Source organism: Simochromis diagramma, unplaced genomic scaffold (genome assembly GCF_900408965.1).
Source record: "Simochromis diagramma unplaced genomic scaffold, fSimDia1.1 OVJJ01000486.1, whole genome shotgun sequence".
NCBI classification, from domain to species: domain Eukaryota; kingdom Metazoa; phylum Chordata; class Actinopteri; order Cichliformes; family Cichlidae; genus Simochromis; species Simochromis diagramma.
Genome location: NW_024387047.1, coordinates 1,628,552 through 1,651,486, shown reverse-complemented (window position 1 = coordinate 1,651,486; position 22,935 = coordinate 1,628,552). Strand labels below are relative to the sequence as shown.

General features: G+C 40.5%; 1 protein-coding gene across 3 annotated transcripts in view; it reads left to right on the top strand.

The window, feature by feature from the left end:
- LOC120741646 (stromal membrane-associated protein 1-like) overlaps positions 1-22,935 on the top strand; it is a 140,060-nt gene that overhangs the window by 69,187 nt on the left and 47,938 nt on the right. For all 3 annotated transcript variants that reach the window (XM_040044619.1, XM_040044620.1, XM_040044621.1), the window contains one exon: positions 20,072-20,132. In XM_040044619.1, the coding sequence (XP_039900553.1) occupies positions 20,072-20,132 (61 nt within the window). The remainder of the gene's footprint in view (positions 1-20,071; positions 20,133-22,935) is intronic.

The following is a 22,935-nucleotide window of genomic DNA, read 5'->3' as shown; positions in this document are numbered from 1 at the left end:
AATAACATTTAGGTTAATTTCAGAATTTTTGTTTACAGATTATTAAAAGCTCATCTGTTTGCTTTGGATGTGTCTATTTTCTGTGCCTTTTTCCTACATGTAACTGTGCTGCGTATATATCAGCCTAAAAATATCTTTGTAGCTTTCCACACATTGAAATAACAACACTTTAAATCAACATGCAATCAGAACATGCTTGGATAGAGAGTCTGTAAAGCTTTGCTTGAAACTTGCTGGCTTAAATCTTATTTGAAATTGGATTTATAAAGTAAAGTTTCTATCACGCTTACTGTGATGCTGTTGTTTGACACATTACGATTTATTCAAAAGCATGAAGTCTCACTATTTCAACTGTAAACCGCATCAGTGTCATGAATCCTTGGTACACATCCAGCAAAGATAAAAGCACTGCAAATACTCTTTTGTTAACCACAGCTGTTAAGTAACTCATTTAGGCCACAGCGCTGATTTCATGTTAGAAACAAGACACAATACAGAGCTCAACTCACCCAGTCTGACACCAAGAGGTCCTAACACGTTGCCTGAACAGTTTTGTTCATAAATAACCGGACGGTGGAGGAGGCAGTGTTATGGGCATGCGTGGCTGCTAATGAGCTGTTCTGTTGGCAGTAGCCACCATGTATGAGATGATGTGGTTTGCTTCTGATCATGAGCCATTTATTTCCATCAACCTGTTAGGAGTTATTCTGGGTTTCATCTGGAAAAATATATATTTTTTTTTCCCCCCAGAACTGGGCAGGTTCTTTAAGACGACTCTCTGGCCTCGTTGTTCTTGAGCATTACCAGTAGTTTGGATCTTGCTGTAAACTTTCTATATTTCAAATCATGACGGCTTCTATTGAATATTGCAAAAGCAACCCAAGAGCTTCTCAGGGCAAAGAAAAGGAGCATGTTCAATGGCGTAGTCAGTGACCTGATCTCAACCCACTAGAACGTGCTTTTCAGTTACTGAAGATAAAACTGAATACAAAGTAACACACAAACAAACAGCAACTCAAAGCAGCTGCAGTAAAGGCCTGGCAGAGCATCTCAAAGGAGCAAACGCAACATTTGGTTCTGAACTTTCAGACGGTCTTTGACTGAAAAGGATTTTCTTGAAAACAATGCTTCCATTTAACGTTATCTTAGTTTGTCCAATTAGTTGGACATCTGAAAATCAGAGACTATGTATAAAAATGACTGTAAAAAAAGAAAAAACTTCCTACACAGTTAATGCAATAGTTTTGTTAAACAACTTTAATTGAAGCTGAAAGTCGACACTTCAGTCACATCTTGATTGTTTGATCTAAAATCCACTGTGGTGGTGTTCAGAGTCAACATTATGGATCTAACTGGATGTGCAAGATGAGAGTGAGGCTGGTCTTTGGTGTCTTTTGGTGTTGTGTTAAGTCTTAAATGCCAAAGGACACCTTGTGTGCATCTCTGAGACAGCCAGCATCTTTGACAAAAACAATATTTGATGCCCTTGCAGGGAGGACAGGCTCTGTCAGGCACTAAAGAGAAAGGACGTAGTGTGTGCCGCTTGCACAGTCTCCTAAACACAAAGTGGTTTTTAAGCAAGGAGTGACTCCATTACCTCCTCAGTTGTTTTGACACACTCCTCCCCTCCATTCATCTCCATCTCTCCTTCATTTGTCCCCCTTTGTCTTTCCTCTCTTCTCTCTCTCTCTCTCTCTGTCTCTCTCTCTCTCTGTCTCTCTCTCTGTCTCTCTCTCTCTCTCTCTCTCTCTCTCTCTCTCTCTCTCTCTCTCTCTCTCTCTCTCTCTCTCTCTCTCTCTCTCTGTCTCTCTCTCTCTCTCTCTCTCTCTCTCTCTCTCTCTCTCTCTCTCTCTCTCTCTCTCTCTGTTTTTTGCTCTCTACAAACACTAAATCACTGTCGTCCCGTTGGACCGCTGGTGTATGTTGTCTCTTTCTTTCAGCCCATGAATAAATTATCAAGGAGAACAAGGGACTGCTTTCCTTCATGGAAAACACTGGCGCTTGCCTTTGCGTGTGTGTGTGTTGATGTATATGTGTGTATCTTTGTTCATTCAGTGGAGGGATTTGGGGAGTGTGTTATCGCTAGGTGCTCAGTACATCTGGACTGAGTTGGACTCTCAAAGGTTCCTGAGATTGAATGTGACACACACACACACACACACACACACACACACACACACACACACACACACACACACACACACACAGTCAGCAGCAATTGCAGCAGCTAAAGCATATCTGTGGTCGATTGGAGTTAGTTTGAGCGGATGGTGTGAAGGGCAGCCAAAGGAGCAGCCTTCTGTGACTAATAACATGACGCACACTCTCTCTCACTCACACACACACACACACACACACACACACACACACACACACACACACACACACAAACACAAACCGTGCACCACACACATAGAACGCATTCTCTCTGAAGTCAAAGGATCGATAGCGTAGCCGCAAGGAGGCTAATCAATAGGCCGGATTTGCGCTGCTGGAGGAAGAGAATCAAGTCTGTTTTCCCAAGAAAACTCACGCACATGGGACAGATGCAGTTATAAGCGCACATTCTCCCTCCTCCACGATAAATGCATAGATGCACCGATACACCAACGAGCTTCTCCTCCAATTCCTCACATGTACGGCCACACACGCTAACGCATCTCCCCTGGTGTGGTGCCGCACAGCTTATGCACCACTGAGACAGTTGTAACGCTGTCTACCTGTAAACAGAGAGAGCCATGTCCGCTGAGCTGGTTGGCATTTACAGATCCTACGGCTTTGTCAGATATATCATACACCAGATTTATTTTCAGCCAGAGATTTGTGTAAATGCCTTGTGGACGTGTGCGATGGAGATTGCACATAACCTCTTCATTTTTGACAAAAAAAGAAAAAAAAATTAGAGGAACAAGTGACTGAGAAGTTTGCATGTGGCTGCCTTTAAATATGAGTAGTATCATTTTTCTTGTTATTAGCAGCACAATAATCAAATTCAGTTAGGTTTTTTTTTAAAGTTAAATATCTTGAATTAAGAGTTGTTCCTCTAATAGTATTAGGAAAATAAAATAGTATTTTGTATTATGATGTTTATATTGCTCAGTCCTAAAGTTTATTCTTTGAGGTTGGAGTCTGTTTTGGCTGATGTACAGGCAGGTGATTACATATAAAGCCATGTGAAGCCTCTTACTATCTGCTGCTGGCAGAATATAGTCTAACATTTAGAAAGCTAGATCTGTCTAAATGCTCTGAAGCAGTGTCCTAATTGCTCTCCATATGTGGTACAGACATATAGGTGAAAATGTTGTAGTTACCTTCTATACTTTATTCTCTATGAATAGCTCTACCTGTAAATGTTCAGTTTTATTCATGTGCAGGAAGTATGACTTTTCCTGGATGATTGAAGTTCAACCACGGTTTTGCATTATTCAGGTATTTGAAAACGCTTCTGAATATTAAGGCGAATGTTTCTGCAAGTGTGCATCAGGGGGAAAATATGCACACACTTACAGAAGGCAGACATACTTCAAGGAATAGCGTACACAGATACATCAGGACTGTTTTTCAGGGGATCTGAGGATGCGCTCGGTAGCCTCAGACTTTATCGTACAAAGAGCACTTTACTCATATTTATGGAAACATGTTGGATGGTATTTAAGTGTTTCATCAGTGGAGAGATGCGATAGATTCAACAGACGAGCTTTTGAAAACTCGTAGTTGGGTGACGATTATAATTTTTTTCATTCAGTACAATATCAATAATAATCGCAAAACATAGAGACTCTGGGTTTATACGACATTCACACAAATAAACTTCATCAGTATTTCAACCGCGTCATTCATGCAGATGCACACAATGACAGTGCCGTTTATAATGAATTCACAAATCTGACAGTCGGAGACAAAGGCTGTTTAAAACGTCAGTTTTATCACAAAGAAATGTATCCTCTAACATAATAGTAGCAAATGCAGACAGTGTTTTTTTTTTTACTTAGTTTTTAGCTTTAATTTGTCAACCTGCTTCATTAAACAGACAAGAATTGTGTTTGTGTTCTTATTGATGAAGTCACCAACGACAGTGTTCGAAAAACACAGTACGGTAAAATATGTGTTGAACGTGTCACCAAAGTAAATATAATTCTAAAGATGCCGCTGACATGAAATTCTCACCATATGTCAATATCAACCCATCCAATCCACACGCGCAAAAAAAAAAAATAATCAAAGCATAGATGTCCATAAATGAATTAATAATGAGAAATGAAGTATTGAACACATGAAGAAAGGGAGGTGCAAAAAGTCATGGAAAGTAGTGACACCAGCTGAAATCTGCCAGTAATTAGAAAGCAGTCCTGCCACTTAGTGCACATTAATATCAGCTGTTTCAGTCCCAACAGATGGCCTATAAAAAAGATGTCTTGATACCAACGTATGACACAAGAAACATCTCATGATGGGTAAAACCAGTGAGCTCTCTTAAGAACATCACAAACTTATTGTTGCAAAAAATACTGATGGCATTGGTTACAGAACCATTTCTAAACCACTAAAGGTTCCGGCGAGCACTGTTGGGGAAGTGGAAAGAATTATTAGAAGAGTTCTGAGAGCCAAGGATCACTTGTTGAGAGCTACAGAAAGACCTGGAATCAGCAAGTACAGTTGTTTCAAAGAAAATACTAACCACCATGGCCTGTATGTACGCTCACCAGGCAAGACTCCAGTGCTGAAGAGAAAGCATGTTGAAGCTCCATGGTGTGGGAATGTTTTTCCAGCATATGACACTGACACACTTCATATAACCGAAGGAGAGATAAATGGAAAATCTGCTGCCATGGATAATGAAGACGAAATGAGGGTGGACCTTTGAATAAGATAATTACCCCAAACACACAGTCAGGAAAACTCTGAGATAGTTTCAGAGAAAGAGAATAAAGCTGCTAGAAAGGCCCAGCCAATCACATCACCAGAATCCAACTAAAAATCTATGGAAGAAACAAAAGATCGAAGTTCATAGAAGGGACCCATGTAACCTTAAGGACTTGCATTCAGTTCAATTCAATTTTATTTATATAGCACCAAATCACAACAACAGTCGCCTCAAGGCTCCTTATATTGTAATGTAGACCCTAATAATACACACAGAGAAAAACTCAACAATCATATAACCTTTGATGAGCAAGTATTTTGGCGACAGTGGGAAGGAAAAACTCCCTTTTAACAGGGAAGAAACCTCCTGCAGAACCAGGCTTGTGGGAATGGGGGGGGGTCCTGCCACTCGTTTTGTCTTCCCTTTCACAGGGGAGGAAGATGGGACCAAAAGCATGCCATGTGACTAGTTCTAGTCCTGTGACTGGAAGCATCTTGAAGCTGTCATCACCAACAAAGAAATACATTTCATTAAGAGTGTTCAAGACTTTTTCCCTGTGTCATTTCTCATTATGACACATAACTTATGGACATCTATGATTTGATGTCTTTGCATGTGTGGACTGGATGGGTTGCTACCGACATCTGGTGAGAATTGCATGTCAATAGCACCTTTAGAAATATATTTACTTTTACTCATGAAATCGGTGATGTGTTCAATAGTTATTTTACCTGCTGTAAATCCAATTATTTACTGCAAATGAGGCAAGTGCGGCCTTGTTTTTTCACTGTAGGAGTCAGATATTAGAGGGAAGAGGCAGGAGAATGACTGAAAAACCCTAACAGACAGACAGATACTTTCACTCATCCTTGATGTCTGTGGTTAAAAACACTGGACAAAAATGGGGGCAGTAGATGTCTGGAGCAGTGTTCCACATGAACGGCAGCTTGCTAATCCAAACCCTGCCTCTCCGTGCTTCCACAAATCCTTGTGTGTGAGAGTTTGTGTTTGTGTGTGCAAACAGAAATCCAACCCATCAAGTTTGTGCTTAAAAAAACAGCTGGGCACTGGGACTGTGTGCCCAGTTGTTGAATGTGTGTGTGTGTGTGTGTGTGTTCCCTAAATCTAACAGAATCTAACTTGATGCTGGCTGTCACTTTCTCAAAACCACAGCCTAACAAGATTCTCGATGCTCTGGAAGCTCTCCTGTTTAGTGACAAATCAGATTCACTTCTCCAAATACCTGAAGATACCTTGTTTAAATTGGACTTTCTCTGTGTGTGTGTGTGTGTGTGTGTGTGTGTGGGTGCGTGTGTGTGTGTTTGTTGCCAGGGTTGTGGTTTGATTAGGTATTCTTTCCCTGAACAGCGCCGTCATGCATCAACCGTCAGACCACACCGTGACCTTCCTCAAGCGCTCCAGTGTGTGTTGTTTTGTTTGTGTCTCTGTGGATGCATATATTTTGAGTGTGTGTGTGCCCTGGGCTTGGTTTGTGTGAGTTTTGCGTGCTTGCACATCAGTATGCATTACTTGAATTTGTTTGTTTTTGCCTTTATCTATAAGAGTGTGTGTTTGTGTGTTTAATCACGTGTGTGTGTTAAAATGCAATGGTATCTCCATGACTGTCAGATAAATGTAACTGGGTGGAAGAGGTGCGTGTGTGGCAGCTTAAGATCTTCACTCTGTGACAAAACCTTTTAGTGTGTGTGTGTGTGTGAGAGAGAGAGTGTGAGTGTGCGCCTTCGTGCGTGTGTGTGCCACCAGCTGAGTGACAGATCGTGTCGAATGGTGCGGAACTGCAGCAGCCGAGCACACTTCACAGCCACTGACTTACTGCGGTGCCACTCAGACACAGTCTCTCTCTCTCTCTCTCACACTCTCTCTCTCTCTCACACACACACACACACACACACACACACACACACACACACACACACACACACACACAAATGGACTTTGTTATGTGTCTCCGGGTAGAGATAGCAGACTGCTGACTTTATGATATGGATGCCTCCGTCTGTGTTGATAATGCATTTTCAACACACTTCTCCTCACTCCACTTCTAAGCACATAATTCACGCACACATCTGGCCCTCCTCCTCCACCTCACTACATCTCCTCTTCCTCTTCCTCCCCCAACTGTCCATCCTTTGTTTCTTCCATTACTTTACTCGTCATCAGTCTTCATGTCATCTTTCTCCTCCATCCCCATGCTTCCTTTGTCATCCTCTCTTCCTATCATTTATCTTCCCTTTATATCTTTTTCCCCCTCCAACTTCTCATCCTCTTCATCCTTCCCCACCCTTCACATCCAGTACTCACCTTTCTCCTACTAATTGGCCGTTGCTCCACTCTGCCTGCACGCCTCCCTGTTTTTTCCTGCTCCGCTCTAACCCAATTGACCTCTCTGTCCTCCCTTTCTTCCCTCCTCTGTCATCTCTGGATCTCCTTTCCCCCCCTTTCTTTCCTCCTCTCTTTAATGCAGCTGTCTGTCTTGGGCGTCACTTGTTCATCCCGTCATGGCAGCTTTATTATTCTCTTTCATAGCGTTAATAAGGCAGCTGTCAGCCACAAGAAGACAATCCACTCTCAGCAGCATAACTACAGCTACTAATGTTCTCTGCTGCTCCTGATGGTGACATGGCAGTTTCCACCACTAATACAATAAAAGCCACTGTTCAAATTAGTACTTTTCAACATTGTGATTAGAGCTGCCACAAACGATTATTTTGATAGTCGACTAGTCACCGATTATTTTTGCGATTAGTCGACTATCAGATCATCATCCATTAGACGTAAAACGTACAGCTTATTGCACCAGCAGCATCTGCTCTTATATAACTATCATTAGCTTACAGCTTTAAGTGTTTAAGGTATGTGCTAACTAAAAATACAAGATGATAGTTTATTTGCAGATTGTTTCGGTGAAGTTTAATAAACTCCTTGCTATCTAAGATATAACAGGACACCGGAGTATATTCTCGAGGATCTCACACTTCTGATAATCAGTTGTCTGCTTGACGTTTATTCAGCTGTGTAAAAACTATAACTTTAATCTCAGCCAAACCGATTTACTCAGGAACAAATAAAATACTAAAAAAAAGCCAAACAATAACATTTGTAAGTTATCTAAGTGACTTATATATGTTTAACCTGTGTAGCGAAAGACGGCGGTGGGTTTGAAAACGATTTCCCGGGAGTCCGGTGTTCTCACGGCTCTAGTGAGCCTTGCCCCCGGCTAGCTATCGAGCTAGTGGGTAACAGACGTCTCCGAAAACGTCGGAGTGCTTTTGAAAATATGTGGTGTCTTGATAAACTGAGCAGATATTTGAGGTTTACACAGCTACTTTCTCACCTGAAAATATGTTAAACGTTTATTTTGTGACCCAGAAAGAATAATAAGAGTAACATTAAAACTAACTAGCTGCCGCCATTGTTGGAAACTGAGCAGGGCCGCGCTATGAATTCTGGGACACAGCTTCTTCTTCTTCGGGGTTTAATGGCAGCTGGCATCCTTGTACATGCAGTGCTGCCATCTTCTGTTTCAGTCCGTTATTACACTCTTAAATCCTGCTACTTATTCCTGCGTCTTTTGTGATCTTACAAAGCTTCAAACGACGCGTCGACTATTAAATCAGTCGTCGACGATTTTGATAGTCGACGTAATCGTGACTAGTCGACTAATCGTGGCAGCCCTAATTATGATGCAGTACAATACTCACTACTCTGCCATCTTGGGTTTTCTTTTTCTTTTTTGTCCCCTTGAATCGTTCATTTGCACATAGAAAGTCGTTCTTGACCTTGCTGCTGGTGACTTCATACCAAGCACTATAGAATAGTGATTGGGTTAAATTTGTAAATAAAATTCTTTCAAAATTCAGGGCCTGCATCCTGTGTAGTTGCATCTTTGCTTTCACTGCTTCTTGCCGGCTATGCTGCATACTGCCGTGTCGTACGCCTCCCTTTGTCGTCCTCGTGTTTATTCTTCCTCGTTCTGTTATTCGTCCTCTGTTTCTCATCCCTTGGATTTGTCTTCTTTATTTCTCCTTCACTTGCTCGCTTCCACTCCCGCTTTCCCCACCAACCGATTTCCCGCCTTCATCTCGTCCCACTCGTCTCCTTCCACACTATTTGCTTTTCCTCTCGCTCTCTTTAGTGCTGTTTTGTTCTTTGTTTGCTCCATCACCTCACTCTGCCTCTTCTCTTAGGATAAGACATTTGTTTCATCTGCTTCTCCTACGTGTGAAAGAGGACAGTAGACTGTCTGCTGTAAAGTGGCTGAATGCACTCTCAGCGGGTCATTGGCCTGTGTGGAGTCTCAAATTCATGTTTATATACGATGAGTTTATTCGGAAGTTACAGCAACTGAATTAGTTTTTTTTACCCTTCAGCCTGAAATGTTGGTTCACTTTGTGAATATGAAAATTTGAGAAAGATGTCACCTAGGGGTTTCAAATTGATACCACATGTGCATCTTTTAAAAATCTCAGACATCTTTTAATATCATTTACTTTGACCTCAAGGTCAAGGTCAGGGGCCTAGTTTTGAACATGATAAGTCGAGAAAGATGACGTGTAGTGTGACAAATATGCAAAAGAAATCAGGCAAATACTTTTTCGTTGCACTGTATGTAAAGAATAGTTTGTGTTAGATATTTAGGACCACAATCCATGGGCAGACATATGGATGCACTGTTTCAAGGAGTGGCTGTTGCCCATGAGAGTAGCAGGTCATCTACCAACCTGAAGGTCGTCGGTTTGATCTCTGGCTGCTCCTGTCATGTTAAAGTGACCTCGGGCAAGATATTAGCCCCAAGTTGCTCTCGGATGTGTTCATCTGAGTATGAATATTTGATAGAAAACACTTTGATGTAGGAAAAGAAAGTGCTTGTATGAATGGGGGCTCAAGTAGAGTAGACGAGTGCTACACAAGAATGAGTCCACTCATTTTTTTTTTAAAGTAAAATAAATAAAATAAAGGAAGAAAAGATTTGCTCCCAAAAATCCACTGACAGCAAACATATGCTCACTTACATGCACACTAGTAAACATTTACAGCTGACCTGTGTTTGTGCTCTTACACAGATGGGTTCAGTAGGTTTAAAATGCTGCTTGGAGCCAAACACCCTCCACATGAGTAGTAGAGTTTTGAGCCGTGCTCCTCGAGCAGTTAAACCAGTGTAGGCAAAGGGTGTGTTTTGCATATTTAATTGTCTGCACTTATTTCCCAATATTCATTTAATCTGTTCCAAAATATGTAGTAGTTCTGATGAAACTTGATGATTTAACTTTCTGTTTAAGGCATTGTTCAGTGGGATAGTAATCTCTATAGCATTTTAATTTCAAACTAAACGAAACTATATCGTGTGCCCTTTTAATATAATTGCGAACACCACATTATTCGCACATTATTGCATTGTTATTCAGCGGCCCTGACAGCAGCGCCCTTTTTTCTGTATTGCACGTTGTTTGACCTGTTGTGCTGAAGATGGTAGACATCCATAAATACTAAAGGTCATGCCTCTGTGTGCATGTACAATCTGCTGTTTTCCCTTTGAGATGTCAGCCTGTGCTGTCCACTTAATATAAGCTCAGCGTAGAAGCGGAAATGCCAGGTATGCTTTCCAACTCCTGCTTATCGCCTCATCAAGCACTTTCTATAACAGCATTATTTCACGCTTTGATGTAATTTGAACGCGGCATGTACCTGGAGAATGTTAACTCCAGTTTCAGGCAACGAGTGAATGAATATTCATACACAGTCTCAGGCAGCTCATTCCCAGATCATGTCCAGGTCTTTGCCTTATACATCCCTTTTTGTCTCCTTTCACACTTGCTGTCATTGGTGTTTATATAATATATATATTATAAAAATATTATAAAGTATAATATATCTATATTTTATATTTGAAATTATATACATATGCACTATATTATATTAAATAAGATATATGTTACAGTGAAGTAGTGAGCCAACCTTCATTTCTTTATATTTTGTTAGATATGGTTCTGGAATGATTCTCCGACTCTTCTTGGGATGTTTCTGCCTTTTGTTCTGTTGTCGTCAAAATGAATCCACACTGCTTCAATAATGTTGACGTCAGGCTTTGAGGAGCATTAGCAGTGTGTTGTAGACATAACTGCTGGAAAAATCAAGCTTTTGCCAATCAGATGCTTTCCAAATCGTATTGCACGGTAGCTCAAAATCTGGTGGCACTGTTCTGCGTTCATAATTAATAATAGTTTTGAGCAGGTTCCCACACCACTGACTGTCTCCCCAAACCATGACAGAGCCTCCAGCATGCTTTCACAGACGGGTGTGTAGACTCTTACTGTTGTACCTCTCTCCTGACCACCTTCATACATATTTAAAGGTTTGTGTGAAAAATTTTACATTTTGGATTCATTCATAACCTGTTACCACTGAGCTTCAGTCCAGTTCTTGTGTAATTTGGCATACCTCAGCCTTTTTTGTAGCTTTAACTGAAGAAATGGGAAAAAATTATGTGTTTTTGGCAACAACTGCTAGTAACAGAGTGCCTAAAGATACAGTTCAAAGTGGGTTCTCGGCTACGTTTTCTGTTATGTGTAGACGCAACACTTCACTGGGTCAATGTTGAGTGGCTCACAGTAAATAAATTAATAATAATAATAATAATTCTTCTCAAATGGACTGGACTGAAAATTAAAAAAAAACGTTTTTGGTCTTTAATAATTGTTCAAAACCACTTGAAAAAATTACAAGAAATTCTGGTTGTTTGGATACTTAATACAGTCCCGATAAAAGTTTAAGACCATTTAAAAAAATGGCAAAAATATCATATTTTGCATGGTTGGATCTTAACAATGTTCCAAGTAGACCTTCAACATGCAACAAGAAGAAATGGGAGTGAGACAAAACATTTTTTGAGCGTGCAATTTATTGAAAACAACGCTTAAACTGAAACAGTACCTCATGCCTTTGAAAGGTCAAATCTGTGCAAAAATGTGGATTCATTGTCATTATCTGTCAGGTGGTCACACTGTCATGACAATCTGATGGCAAAGGCAAAAAAACATTTCCTTTTTTGAACGTGGTCAGGTTGTTGAACTGCATAAGCAGGGTCTCTCACAGCGCGACATCACTGCTGAGGTGGGACGCAGTAAGACAGTCATTTGGAATATTTTAAATGATTCTGAGGGTTATGGAACAAAAAGTCAAGTGGAAGACCCAAAAGAATTTCACCAATTGGCTGTCCATCAAGACACTGGACGATCCTCGACCCAAATTGAGGCCGTTACTGGTGCCGACTGCAGCCCCACAACCATCAGACGGCATCTGACACTCAAGGGCTTCAAAAACAAAAACATCTTCAAAGGCCTCGTCGCCTTGAACGCCACAGAACTGACCGTTTGGACTTTAAGCACCAAACATGGGGCATTGAAAGGTGGAAGAAAGTTTTCTTCTCTGATGAGAAAAAACTTAACCTTAATGGTCCTGATGGTTCCCAACGTTACTGGCATGACAAGCAGATCCCACCTGAGACGTTCTCTACGCGCCACAGTGGAGGGGGCGCCATAATGATTTGGGGTGCTTTTTCCTTCGGTGGAACAATGGAGCGTCGTTAAACAGCTGCAGGCTATGTCCAGATGTTGCAGAGAGTGTCCATTATGACTGAGGGTCCTCATCTGTGTGGCAACAACTGGGTTTTTCAACAGGACAGCGCTACAGTACACAATGCTCACAGGACAAAGGACCTCTTCCAGGAGAATAACAGCACTCTTTTGTTGTGTGGCTTCATTTTGGCTGTTTAACATCGCTCAGCTTGATCGAAAGTTGCAACAAAGCCGCTAAACTGGACCTTGCGCTGACATGTTGTGTCTGTTTTTACTCAGCAACTTCTTGTTAAAGGGAGGTAGATTAGACTGAGCAGGCAGTGCTTCACTGTCACTTGGCTTGTCTGTTGAGTACATCAGGGAGGAACTTACAGCAGGCTGCGCCCCAGCGCAGACGTTCCGTGTGACAGCCGTCAGATGGTGGCTTTGACTGGTGTGTATTTGACAGGTGATCTGATTTGACAGCAGCCATAAGAGAGTTTAGTTTGCTTGGTGCATTTCATTCAAACTGCCATCGCCATCAAGTAAAGACTCTATTCACCTGTTTGGGGGGCTGGTTATCGATTGGCGTCTCCCTTCCAATTCCACATTCTCTCTTCAAACGCAGCTGACCCTGACAGCCAGTCACAGTCTGTCGCTGGCCGTCTGTCAGCTGCATCACTTTGTGTCACCTCAGATAACTAATTACAAGGGATACTCGTTTCTCCATAACCAGATTGTGGGCAGGAATGCTCTGCGTGACTGTCAAGCGTTAGGCCACAAATTTTGGCAGCATGTCTTTCCAAATCCTTCCGAATATACAGAAGAAAATTTAAGCTTTTCACCCACAGTGATATTTAGGATTTCCTTATTTATTTCTTCTCTGTTTCACAGCTGCTGTGTGGGATGTAGCATTGAAAGGCTATGTAGTCTCAATTTTGTCACACTCTGCATGCTCTGAAATCAAATGGACAGGCATACAGTAACACGCTCACTTGTTGCTGTCTTCTTGCAAAGGCCCGTGATGGACTTAAGAGAATTTAAGACTAAAGTTTGATCTGTTTTTCTGTGTAAATTTGATAATATACAGCTTTGATGACAAATATTTTAGATCATATTAGATCTTGACTGAATCTACAACATACTGATGCTGTTAAGCCCGGGGTCAGCAACCTTTAAGACCCAAAGAGCCATTTGGACCCGGTTTGCACGGAAAAGAAAACACTGGGAGCCGCAAATACTTTTTGACATCTAAAATGAAGATAACACTACACACATTGTTTTTTACCTTTATGCTTTGTATAAACAACTATAGTGTGTTGCTTATGAAATCCATGAAAGGCTACAAAGTAAATGCAATTTTATTTATTTAATGAACACATTTTGAACTCTTAAAAAATTATAACAAAAAATAAAAACATCCAGTTGAAGGTCTCTCTTAAATGAATTAAAAAGCTGAACTTAAATTATCCATGTCGCAAACAAAAACGGATCCTTATATCGCCTTTGGGCTTTCGGAGCATGTAGAGCCTTGACCTGAATTTTAAAAATAATCGGAAAAAAGTGAATAATAAATATTTGCAAAATATCTGCATAAATATTTATTTTACCTGGTTAATGTGTATGGCGGGGCGTGGCCTGCAGTGCCGCTGCAGGAGAGGTGGTCGCACCTGAGCGTCATCCGCAATCAGGCTTCGCCGCCTTAAAGTCTGCGCTCTCTCTGCTGTTGTGTTATGTGTCGGGCTGTGTGCTGGAAAGCTAAAGCCAGCTGCATGTGTACAGCAACCGTGTGTGAAAAGTGGTTAATAAAGAGAAGCTGTAAAGCATGTTCATGCAAACGTTGTCGGGTCTGCCGTGGTATGTTTACAATGGGACTCCTGCTCCTAACCTCTGCACACAGCTTCTGCAGACCGGGGCTGTACGAAGTCACTTTCATCTTTACGCAGGACTGTAAGCTGCCGTCTGTGAGGTGTGAGCGGGTTTTTTTTATATTTGTATTTTATCATTATCTCTTTTATTGAGAAAGCAATTGAACATAACAGTGGTATGGCTTTTTACACTCTTTGCTTTCACATTTTTTAACTTATAATTGAAAAGAAAAAAGAGAAAAAAAGAGAAAAAAGATTAGAGAAAAGACAAAAGAAAAGGAAAAAAAGACTTGCGTTAGGAGGTAGCAGGGCAGGTAAGTTCGCATAATACTCAGGGCTTTAACGTAAAAAAAAAAAAAAAAAAGCATGGTTCATAAAAAAATCACACCTCACAGGCTTAACATGTCCATTTAGACCATATTCTGCAAAAGGTATCCCTCTGAAGTTTAAGAGAAAATGACAATTGTTCCATCGTATAGATCTCTTGTACAGAATGTATCCAATCTTCCATCGTTGGTGGTTCAGGCTTAAGCCCTCTCCTCGTAAGGGGCTTCTTACTTGCAGCCAGTAGGATATACAAGAGTCTTCTATCATTGGAATTCAGTTTATCCACTGGTACATTGCACAAAAATATGGTCTCAAAGGTTAAAGGAAAAACAAATGAAAAAACATTTTGTAGATGTTCATGGATTAGAGACCAATACTGGCGAATAACTTTGCAATCCCAAAAGATATGGAAACCATCTCCCCCACATCTCCAACATTTGTCACCAGTTCCCCGATATCTTTGTTGAGCAGGTGTGATGAAAAATTTCCTGATGCTTTCTTCAGCAAAATTCACGCCAAACATTAGACCCAGTGGTAGCCCACTGTATCTTGCATGCGTGGCCCCAACACTCCTCTGTAATTGACAAATTACCTTCTTTTTCCCCACATTGCTTTAATATACATAGTGCGGTTAATACGGAAAAATAATACTCTTTGACAACTAGAGGGTTCATCGTTAGCAATCCTAAAAGCACACAAAACAAGCATTTTATCAACACAAGAAAAATCCTGAGAACCTTCCAGTTGCATTTTCAAACTAAATTGAATAAGCTTTTAATCAAGTATGGTACACTTTGTTAAAAAATGCTGAATCCCAGTTGCCTCACCATTTGCTGTTGCAGAGCAAAATCTGACATAAGGGTCTTCTTTATATTAAGTTCTATGAATAAATAAATAAATAAATAAACCAATTAACAAATTTGCAAAAGTGATGAGAATTTAATTAATGGTGGCCTTGAGAGGTCAAACTGCAATTTAAGAAAATGCCACATGAGAAGAAAGAAAAGCTCTGCAAAAGCACACGAAACACAACAGAAGGTGAATAAAAAGTATTGGAAATTATAAAAATCTGCACCAAAAACACAATAGACTGAGTGTTTTGGGTCCAAAACAGCTGCGAAAGTGACAAGCTAGCAATAAACGGCTAATAGCAAACATGTAGCTACAGTACCGTGTGACTCATGCAATTAAAACATACATTACCTGCATCTTTTTCTGTCACAACACCAATGGCTCGTTTCAGTGAATCCTTCTCATGTTGTAGTTTCTGTCACATTACCGTTGCCCCAGAAACACTCCTGTTGTGCTTTATTTCTGTTTTGTTAGCTTTTGCAGGTGTTTTCTTAAGTTGCAGTGCCCTTGACCTCTCAGGGCCACCGTAGATTTTGGTTTGAATTGTTTTTTCTTTTTTCACTCCATTATTTACAGTGTTTTCTCTGTTTACTCTGTCACCATTTGCTGCCTCCCACCTCCCCAATCCCCTTTTTATTCTTTTATATTGATTTAAGATTTATCTCATAAGATAAACTGGGAGGATTTTTTAATAGAAATTTTTCAACATTTCTAACTGTACAGAAATTTATCATGCAGTTATTGGCCACTAACTTAAGTGAATTTTACTAATAAGTATTCCTCAACCTTAGTTTCATTATTGCTTTTCCTTAAAAATTCCCTAGAATGGTCCTTGACTGTTTCCCAATAAGAATGCATTGCACAGTCCAACCTCTGGCTGCTGTACAGAGATGCTCCTTCCTTCTGCAGTTCATGCGCTGCTGTTCACACTTTGCTGCAGTCCCAACACACATCAATTTACAGCCAATGCATTCCTGATTAGGCATGGACACGGTAATTGTTTTCATTGCCTTGGATTGGAACAACATAGAATCGAATGTGCTCCATCGATCTTTTGTTGGGGGGCCAATTGGGTTTGTTACCAGTGTTGTAGATCTCTCTTGGCCCACGTATTACCCTTTTAGACTCTCTCTCTCTCTCACCACTTCTTTTTCTCCGATGTTCCACTGTCTGTCTCCACACCCCTTCACTCTCGTGTCTTCCCTGAACATTAATCCCCATCTTTCTCTTCCTTGCTGTCGTTCTTTCATTAGCCGCTTTCCTTGTCTTCTTCTCCTACCTGCACTACTTTCCGATTCTGCTCAACTTATCAGGTTTAAAGCTAAATTAGCACGATTACAATATCAGTAACCAATATCACCAAGGTAGTATATCCCTGATAAACTTCTAAAATATGACAGTCTGATTGAATAGAGGCCATGAAAGAGCTTAAGGAATGATGATGCGAGAAACATTATGCCAAAAATGATGCTGTGCATCTTGTGGACATGGCCACCATCACGGCCAATAGAACTTGTGTTAAAATTCGTCTTCTCTGTTCTGGGGTTTTATATGTCAGGACATAACAAATATCTAGTTTTTTTTACAAGCTCTTAAAATAAAGCGAATAAAACCTGAAATGAACAACATATAACATGTTACACTGTTAGTATTGATTTAACAAAAACTAAGCCAGAATGCAGAAACGAGCATGAAAATCTAATAACAGCCCATAATTATATAGCTTAGATAGAACTTGACTGCATGCTGAGGTGGCAGTTCAGCCACCTCAGCCATTTGATTCATGTTACAGCAGCTCATGAGTGAATGAACATGGTGTAATAAAAGTACTTTAAGAAGTACATTTTTCCAAACACTTACATTTACTTAGATTTACTTGAGTAGGGTTAGGGGTTGCCACTTTAGCATGCAGTCAAGTTCTATACTCTTGCTAAGGACCTACTAATTTTATTCAGGTGTTGCAACAGGGACACATGGAAAGGTTTCAGGATACCGGGCCTCGAGGACTGGAGTTTGAGACCCCTGGCTTAGACTTTCCAACGCCTTGATTCTTTTTTTTCTTTTGTTGTAGAATTGCTGCTGTGGGAGATAATCGTAACTGGCCTGGTTCTTACACAGTGCTTTTCTATTCTACTCGACTACTCAAAGTGCTTTATACAGCATCCCTCATTCACCCATTGACGTCTATTCATACCAGCACTTTCTTCTACGTCCAATTGCTGTCTAACATTCACCCACTCATACTCTGATGTGCGCATCAGAGAGCAACTTGGGGTTCAGTATGTTGCCCAAGGGCACTTTGGCATACACACTGGAGCAGCCAGGGGATTGGACCAAGAGCCTTTCAGATAGTGTATAACCTGTATTTCCTGAGCCTTGGTGCCAAGAATCTTTCTTTGTATTCCAGAATGTTGATTCTTTAGTGGGAGAAACATTTTTGTCTCTCATTCAAGTCACTCCCTCAGTCTCCATATTGGAATTTCTTTACTTGGATGACCGACATACCATTGTACTGTATCACCCCAATCATGCCTGGGATCTTTGTCCTGTTTACAATGACCCAACTTTGGCCAGGCTTTAGAAGTCGGAAAGATGGCCTCGCATGACACTAGAATACTTACTTACGCTGCGTGCCATTCTACTTTTAAGTACCCCTACAAGTAAGCCAGCAGACTGAGAGCAAAGTGCTCTATTGGGGTGATACAGTACAATGGTATGTAAGATAAGATGGGGGCTAATTATTTAAGACCTTATATATATGAGGAGAATGATTTTAAATTTGATTCTGGATTTCACAGGGAGCCAATGAAGAGAAACCAATATCGGGGAAATATGTAATTTCTTTCTAGTATCTGTCAGTACACTCTAGAGCATTTTGGATGAATTGAAGGCTTTTAAAGGAAATATTTAGGACATTATTTGAAAGGTAACATCCTCTAGTTTCTGAATATTTAACATCTGTCTAAACCAAAACCCAACAGCTAACAAAACCTGACTCTGCTGCCACAGATACCAAGTAATTCTGTAGGAAAATGTGTTCTGACAGTTGTTTCTGTTACGGCCGAGAGGGCCAGGCTGTGGGTGTGGACTCAAATGCAGACACAGAGGGAGGCAAAACGGGCGTGAACACAGTGCTTTATTTACAGTACCTAGTTAAATTACAAAGCAGGAAACTATGAATGCTATGAACTGTGGAAGCTATGAACTGAGAACTGTGAGGCCAAACTATGAACATGAAACTCTGACTGAGTGCTATGACTAGGTGCAAGATTTCATAGACGGATCCTGGGAATGGAAAAAGGGGCAGTGGCTTGGGTGGAGGTACACAGTCACTATAATGAGAAGAGACAGGCAGTCAGTGGCGGTCTAGTGAATCGTAGCCGAAGGATTAGACTGTGGTGGTTTGGGCTTACGCGTTGCAGGTGAAAGTGTCATGTGAGGAGGGGGTGTCCAAGGGGGTCTGGGTGAGGAGTGTCCAGAGAGGGTCCAGAATATACTTGGAGCAAGGGACCTGGCAGGGAGGCAGGCAGGTGGAGTCTTATGATGATAAGGAAGCAACCAGATGACAGAGAACCAGCGTCCAGGCGGAGATGTGTGTAGTTCAGCTTGTGAAGCGTGACGGCCAGGTGGGTCCTATGACAAAGAAAACACGGTGAGGAGAAATGCAATTGTTAAGAGGCTCTCACAAGGGCTTGGCGGCGTAGCCGTAACGTGAGTTAGCAGTAGATCTGGCAGAGGTCTGTTGTGAGTGCTGGTCTTATATGCTGGTGACTTGATTGGAATCAGGTGTGAAAGCTGATTGGAGTCTCTGCCTGAAGGTGGAGCCCAGCAGAGTGGAAAAACCCCGCACTCACCCGGACCAGGACAGTTTCTCTCCAATTAAGTTCAGTGACTGTAGGATAAATTCCTAAAACATATCTCAATATAATACATATTGAGCTGCACCACAAACCTTATTCTCTTAAGTTGGGATTAATTCCTTTCTTTTGCTGATTCACTGCTTCACTTTGTGAAACACAACATTTAGCAACTGATCCTGCCAGCAGGAATGTACATTACATCACCCCGTGCATATATGCAGGCTAGTAAGTCATTAAAGCATCAAACACTTCATGTAGTGTCGTAGCAGTCAAAATTGCCTCAGGATCCATAGATGAAATCATACTCTCCACTGAAATCAAATGTAATAGAATTGTTGAGGTGAGTCAAAATGCCAACTTCTTGGTTCTGCTGTGGAAGTCACAGAATGTACTCGATGGCCCATATAATGAGGATATGATTAACTAAAAGTCATCCTGACAAACTTGCAGTAGAAAAGGTTTGCAGACTATAGCTGCATTAAAAGGAGATTACTCATCTTAGGGCCAGTTGCTCTCATTGATGATCCAATCTAGTATCTTTAATAAGGATCAATATTGGATTGTTATACAGAATCGTGAAAGGTCTAGTCTCTATGGATGTAATTACCATCTACAGTCTAGTAATGTTATAATTTTGATCAAATACCCTGCTTGAACAAATCAAATATTATATTTTATATCAATATTATATATATATTTCTCTTTTCTCTTTGTTCTCCTCAACAGGCAGAGTACAGAGGCAGTCCTAAGAAAGGCACAGAGTCAGCCGTGGACCTGCTGGGTCTGGGTAAGCCATAAACAGCCTTCTTACAGCTCACAGGATAATAAACCTTAGGCTATATGCTGACTTGCCAAACTGTATTTAAATGTCTGCCTAATGCCTCTGACATGTTTGTTAAACCACTTAAGTTGGAAGATGTTATAATATTTTTTGATTGATATAGCAATGACTGGAGGTTAAGTAATGTCTGACGTTATCAGAGGGAGGTTTCATGCCGTCAGGCTTTATTTGGATCATGCAGAGAGGGCTTTCATTACATTTTGATGACTTAGTATACCATCTGGCTGTTAATGCATCAGTGACTTCAGCCATGTAAGCCTACAGGTAAAACCATCGAACAGTCTACACACTGATGTACCCGATGCAGATATCAAGCATGTAAGACAAAGTAAAATGAAGCAGGTTTTACTGGATATTTTGTGATGTGAGTGGTAACCACAGGAAATAGATATCCTCGACTGAGTCATCAGCTGAATACAGGGGTTAAAATTCTCGAGCATTCTGGTGTTTTAGATCATTATAGGACAATATATGACTATGTATAATTATGCCTGTGGTAAATATTCTTGCTTGTCTTTTTTAACTCTCCCATAGAAAACATCTGCTCGTATATGTGTGAATGCAGCCTGGAACCACATTTCATTTGGAAAAAAAAAAAGATTTTTGAAAAAAGTGTATGTTGTGGTGTAAAAAAGTTTGCAGTAATTTGAAAAATGCACTGAAGCAGGGATCTTGTCTTTGTTTTCACATCATCATCATCGTGATCTAATGGGCTAGTTAGTCGATTGTTTCACATCAGTAGACTCATTACATTGCATATTGCTGTTAAGAAACCACACGCGTCAAAGACAAGCATCAAAGAGTAAAGCTTCTTTGAAGCTTTGAAAGTTGTGTTTGACTTGAAATCCGGCAGCCTAATTGTATCAGGCTGAGGAACCAGCGAGTGATGCATTTTCTGTGGACGGTCCTTTCATGTAATGTAAATGCGAGGATTTACATTTGGCAACGATCGCATTGTGTTTCTGAAATGGGTCATGATTTCTGGGATGGCCATGATTCATTGTGCTTGTGTTACCAGTTTAGCATCTTATACAGAAATAATAATAATAATAATAATAATAATAATAATAATAATAATGGATTGCATTTATATAGCGCTTTTCGGGACCCCTCAAAGCGCTTTACAATACCACTATTCATTCACTCTCACATTCATACACTGGTGAAGGCAGGCTACAGTTGTAGCCACAGCTGCCCTGGGGCAGACTGACAATACATCGAAGAAGTGGGGACATGTTGCCCTTAGTGGTGCAGCATCCCTTCCCCTTTTACATGCAGATTCATAACCATGGAAGAGAGAGATGGCAGAAGGATCAGCAGATACAACATTACAATATTTGATTTCTGAGTCCCACATAAGTTTTGTTGCTTGGTGTCTAACTAATCTTAAGGCCCTCGCATGTCCTTCAAGATTTCTCTCATTCTTAGTCACGCAATGAAGACTCTTCAAAATCACGCCAAACACAGAGACGTCTAAAGTTCTGGACATGAACAGAAATCTCGCTGAACTCCAGAAGTGGATAAATTATTGAAAAAAAATCAATTTACTATGACACAAAGGCCACACGCGCATGATTAAACTTGTTCAAATAAGCGACGTGTTGGCTCAGCTGGGATTATATCATGAGAAAATGTATCCTACAGAAAAATAAATATTTGTGTCATCCTTCCTGCATTCTGCTTCACTTTCTCTTTCTTTTATGTAAATAGAGACATTTCCACTATCTGTTGATGCAGAAAAGATACAAATTGAAGCATAAACATTTAGCAAGAGACAGAAAACTGATTCTGAAAATCCTCTACATGTCTCTTCCATTGGTGTTTTGTTTGTTGTCTAATCACAAGCAGTTTCAATTCATGTCCAAAATATATTTGGGGCACAGAATTTGTCCCTGCTTTAAGCCCTGATATTGGCAAAGAACAAACACGTATCGACTCTAAAGCGCTCGGGGTCTGACAAACAATCGGTCTGACTTTAATGCCTACTGTGGGCAGCAATCTACTAACACATGTGGTGTAGTATAAAACCAACAGAGAAAATGATAAATTCACAAATGATACAAGTGTTAACAAAAAAGCCAGTTATGATTTAACAAGTAAAACAAGTAAATGTTAAAAATAGTAGATACTATATAGCTACTATATTTACACATGTTTTAAAGACCAGGGAAGTTGTGATATTCCAGTAATGTTTAGCAACTGGGAAGGTTTTATATAAAGCACTCAACAACAACATGTAAAAGCCACAAAGCTATAGTTTGAATTTAGAAGGGGGGATAATCTAGACACATTTTTGGACTGTTACATTTTAGGCCATAACATTAAAAAATGTTCAAGGGCATTAAAGGCTTCACAGCCACAGAAGAATAAGGATGTGAAGTCCTGGCTGAAAAAAGTAAACTACAAGAAGAACACTCAGGAGCTCCTAATGGAAGCAAATAACCACTTTCCAGACTAGAAGTGAACATCAGAGATGCACTGAAATGTACAAGTGGACTCGCAGCGTATCCAAAAAGTATTCACAGCGCTCCAGTTGTTCCACAGACGTCTTCCAAAATGGATTAGATTTATTTTTCACAATACCCAATAGTGAAAAAGTTCAGAAGTGTTTGCATGAAATTCTTACAAATTTGTTAAAACAAAGGAAAAAAAAATGATGTAGTGTGTACATAAGTGTTCACGGCTTATAATATGCTGTTAGCCTGGTTAGTATAGTGGTATCAGTACCACAATACAGTGGGAGTAATTC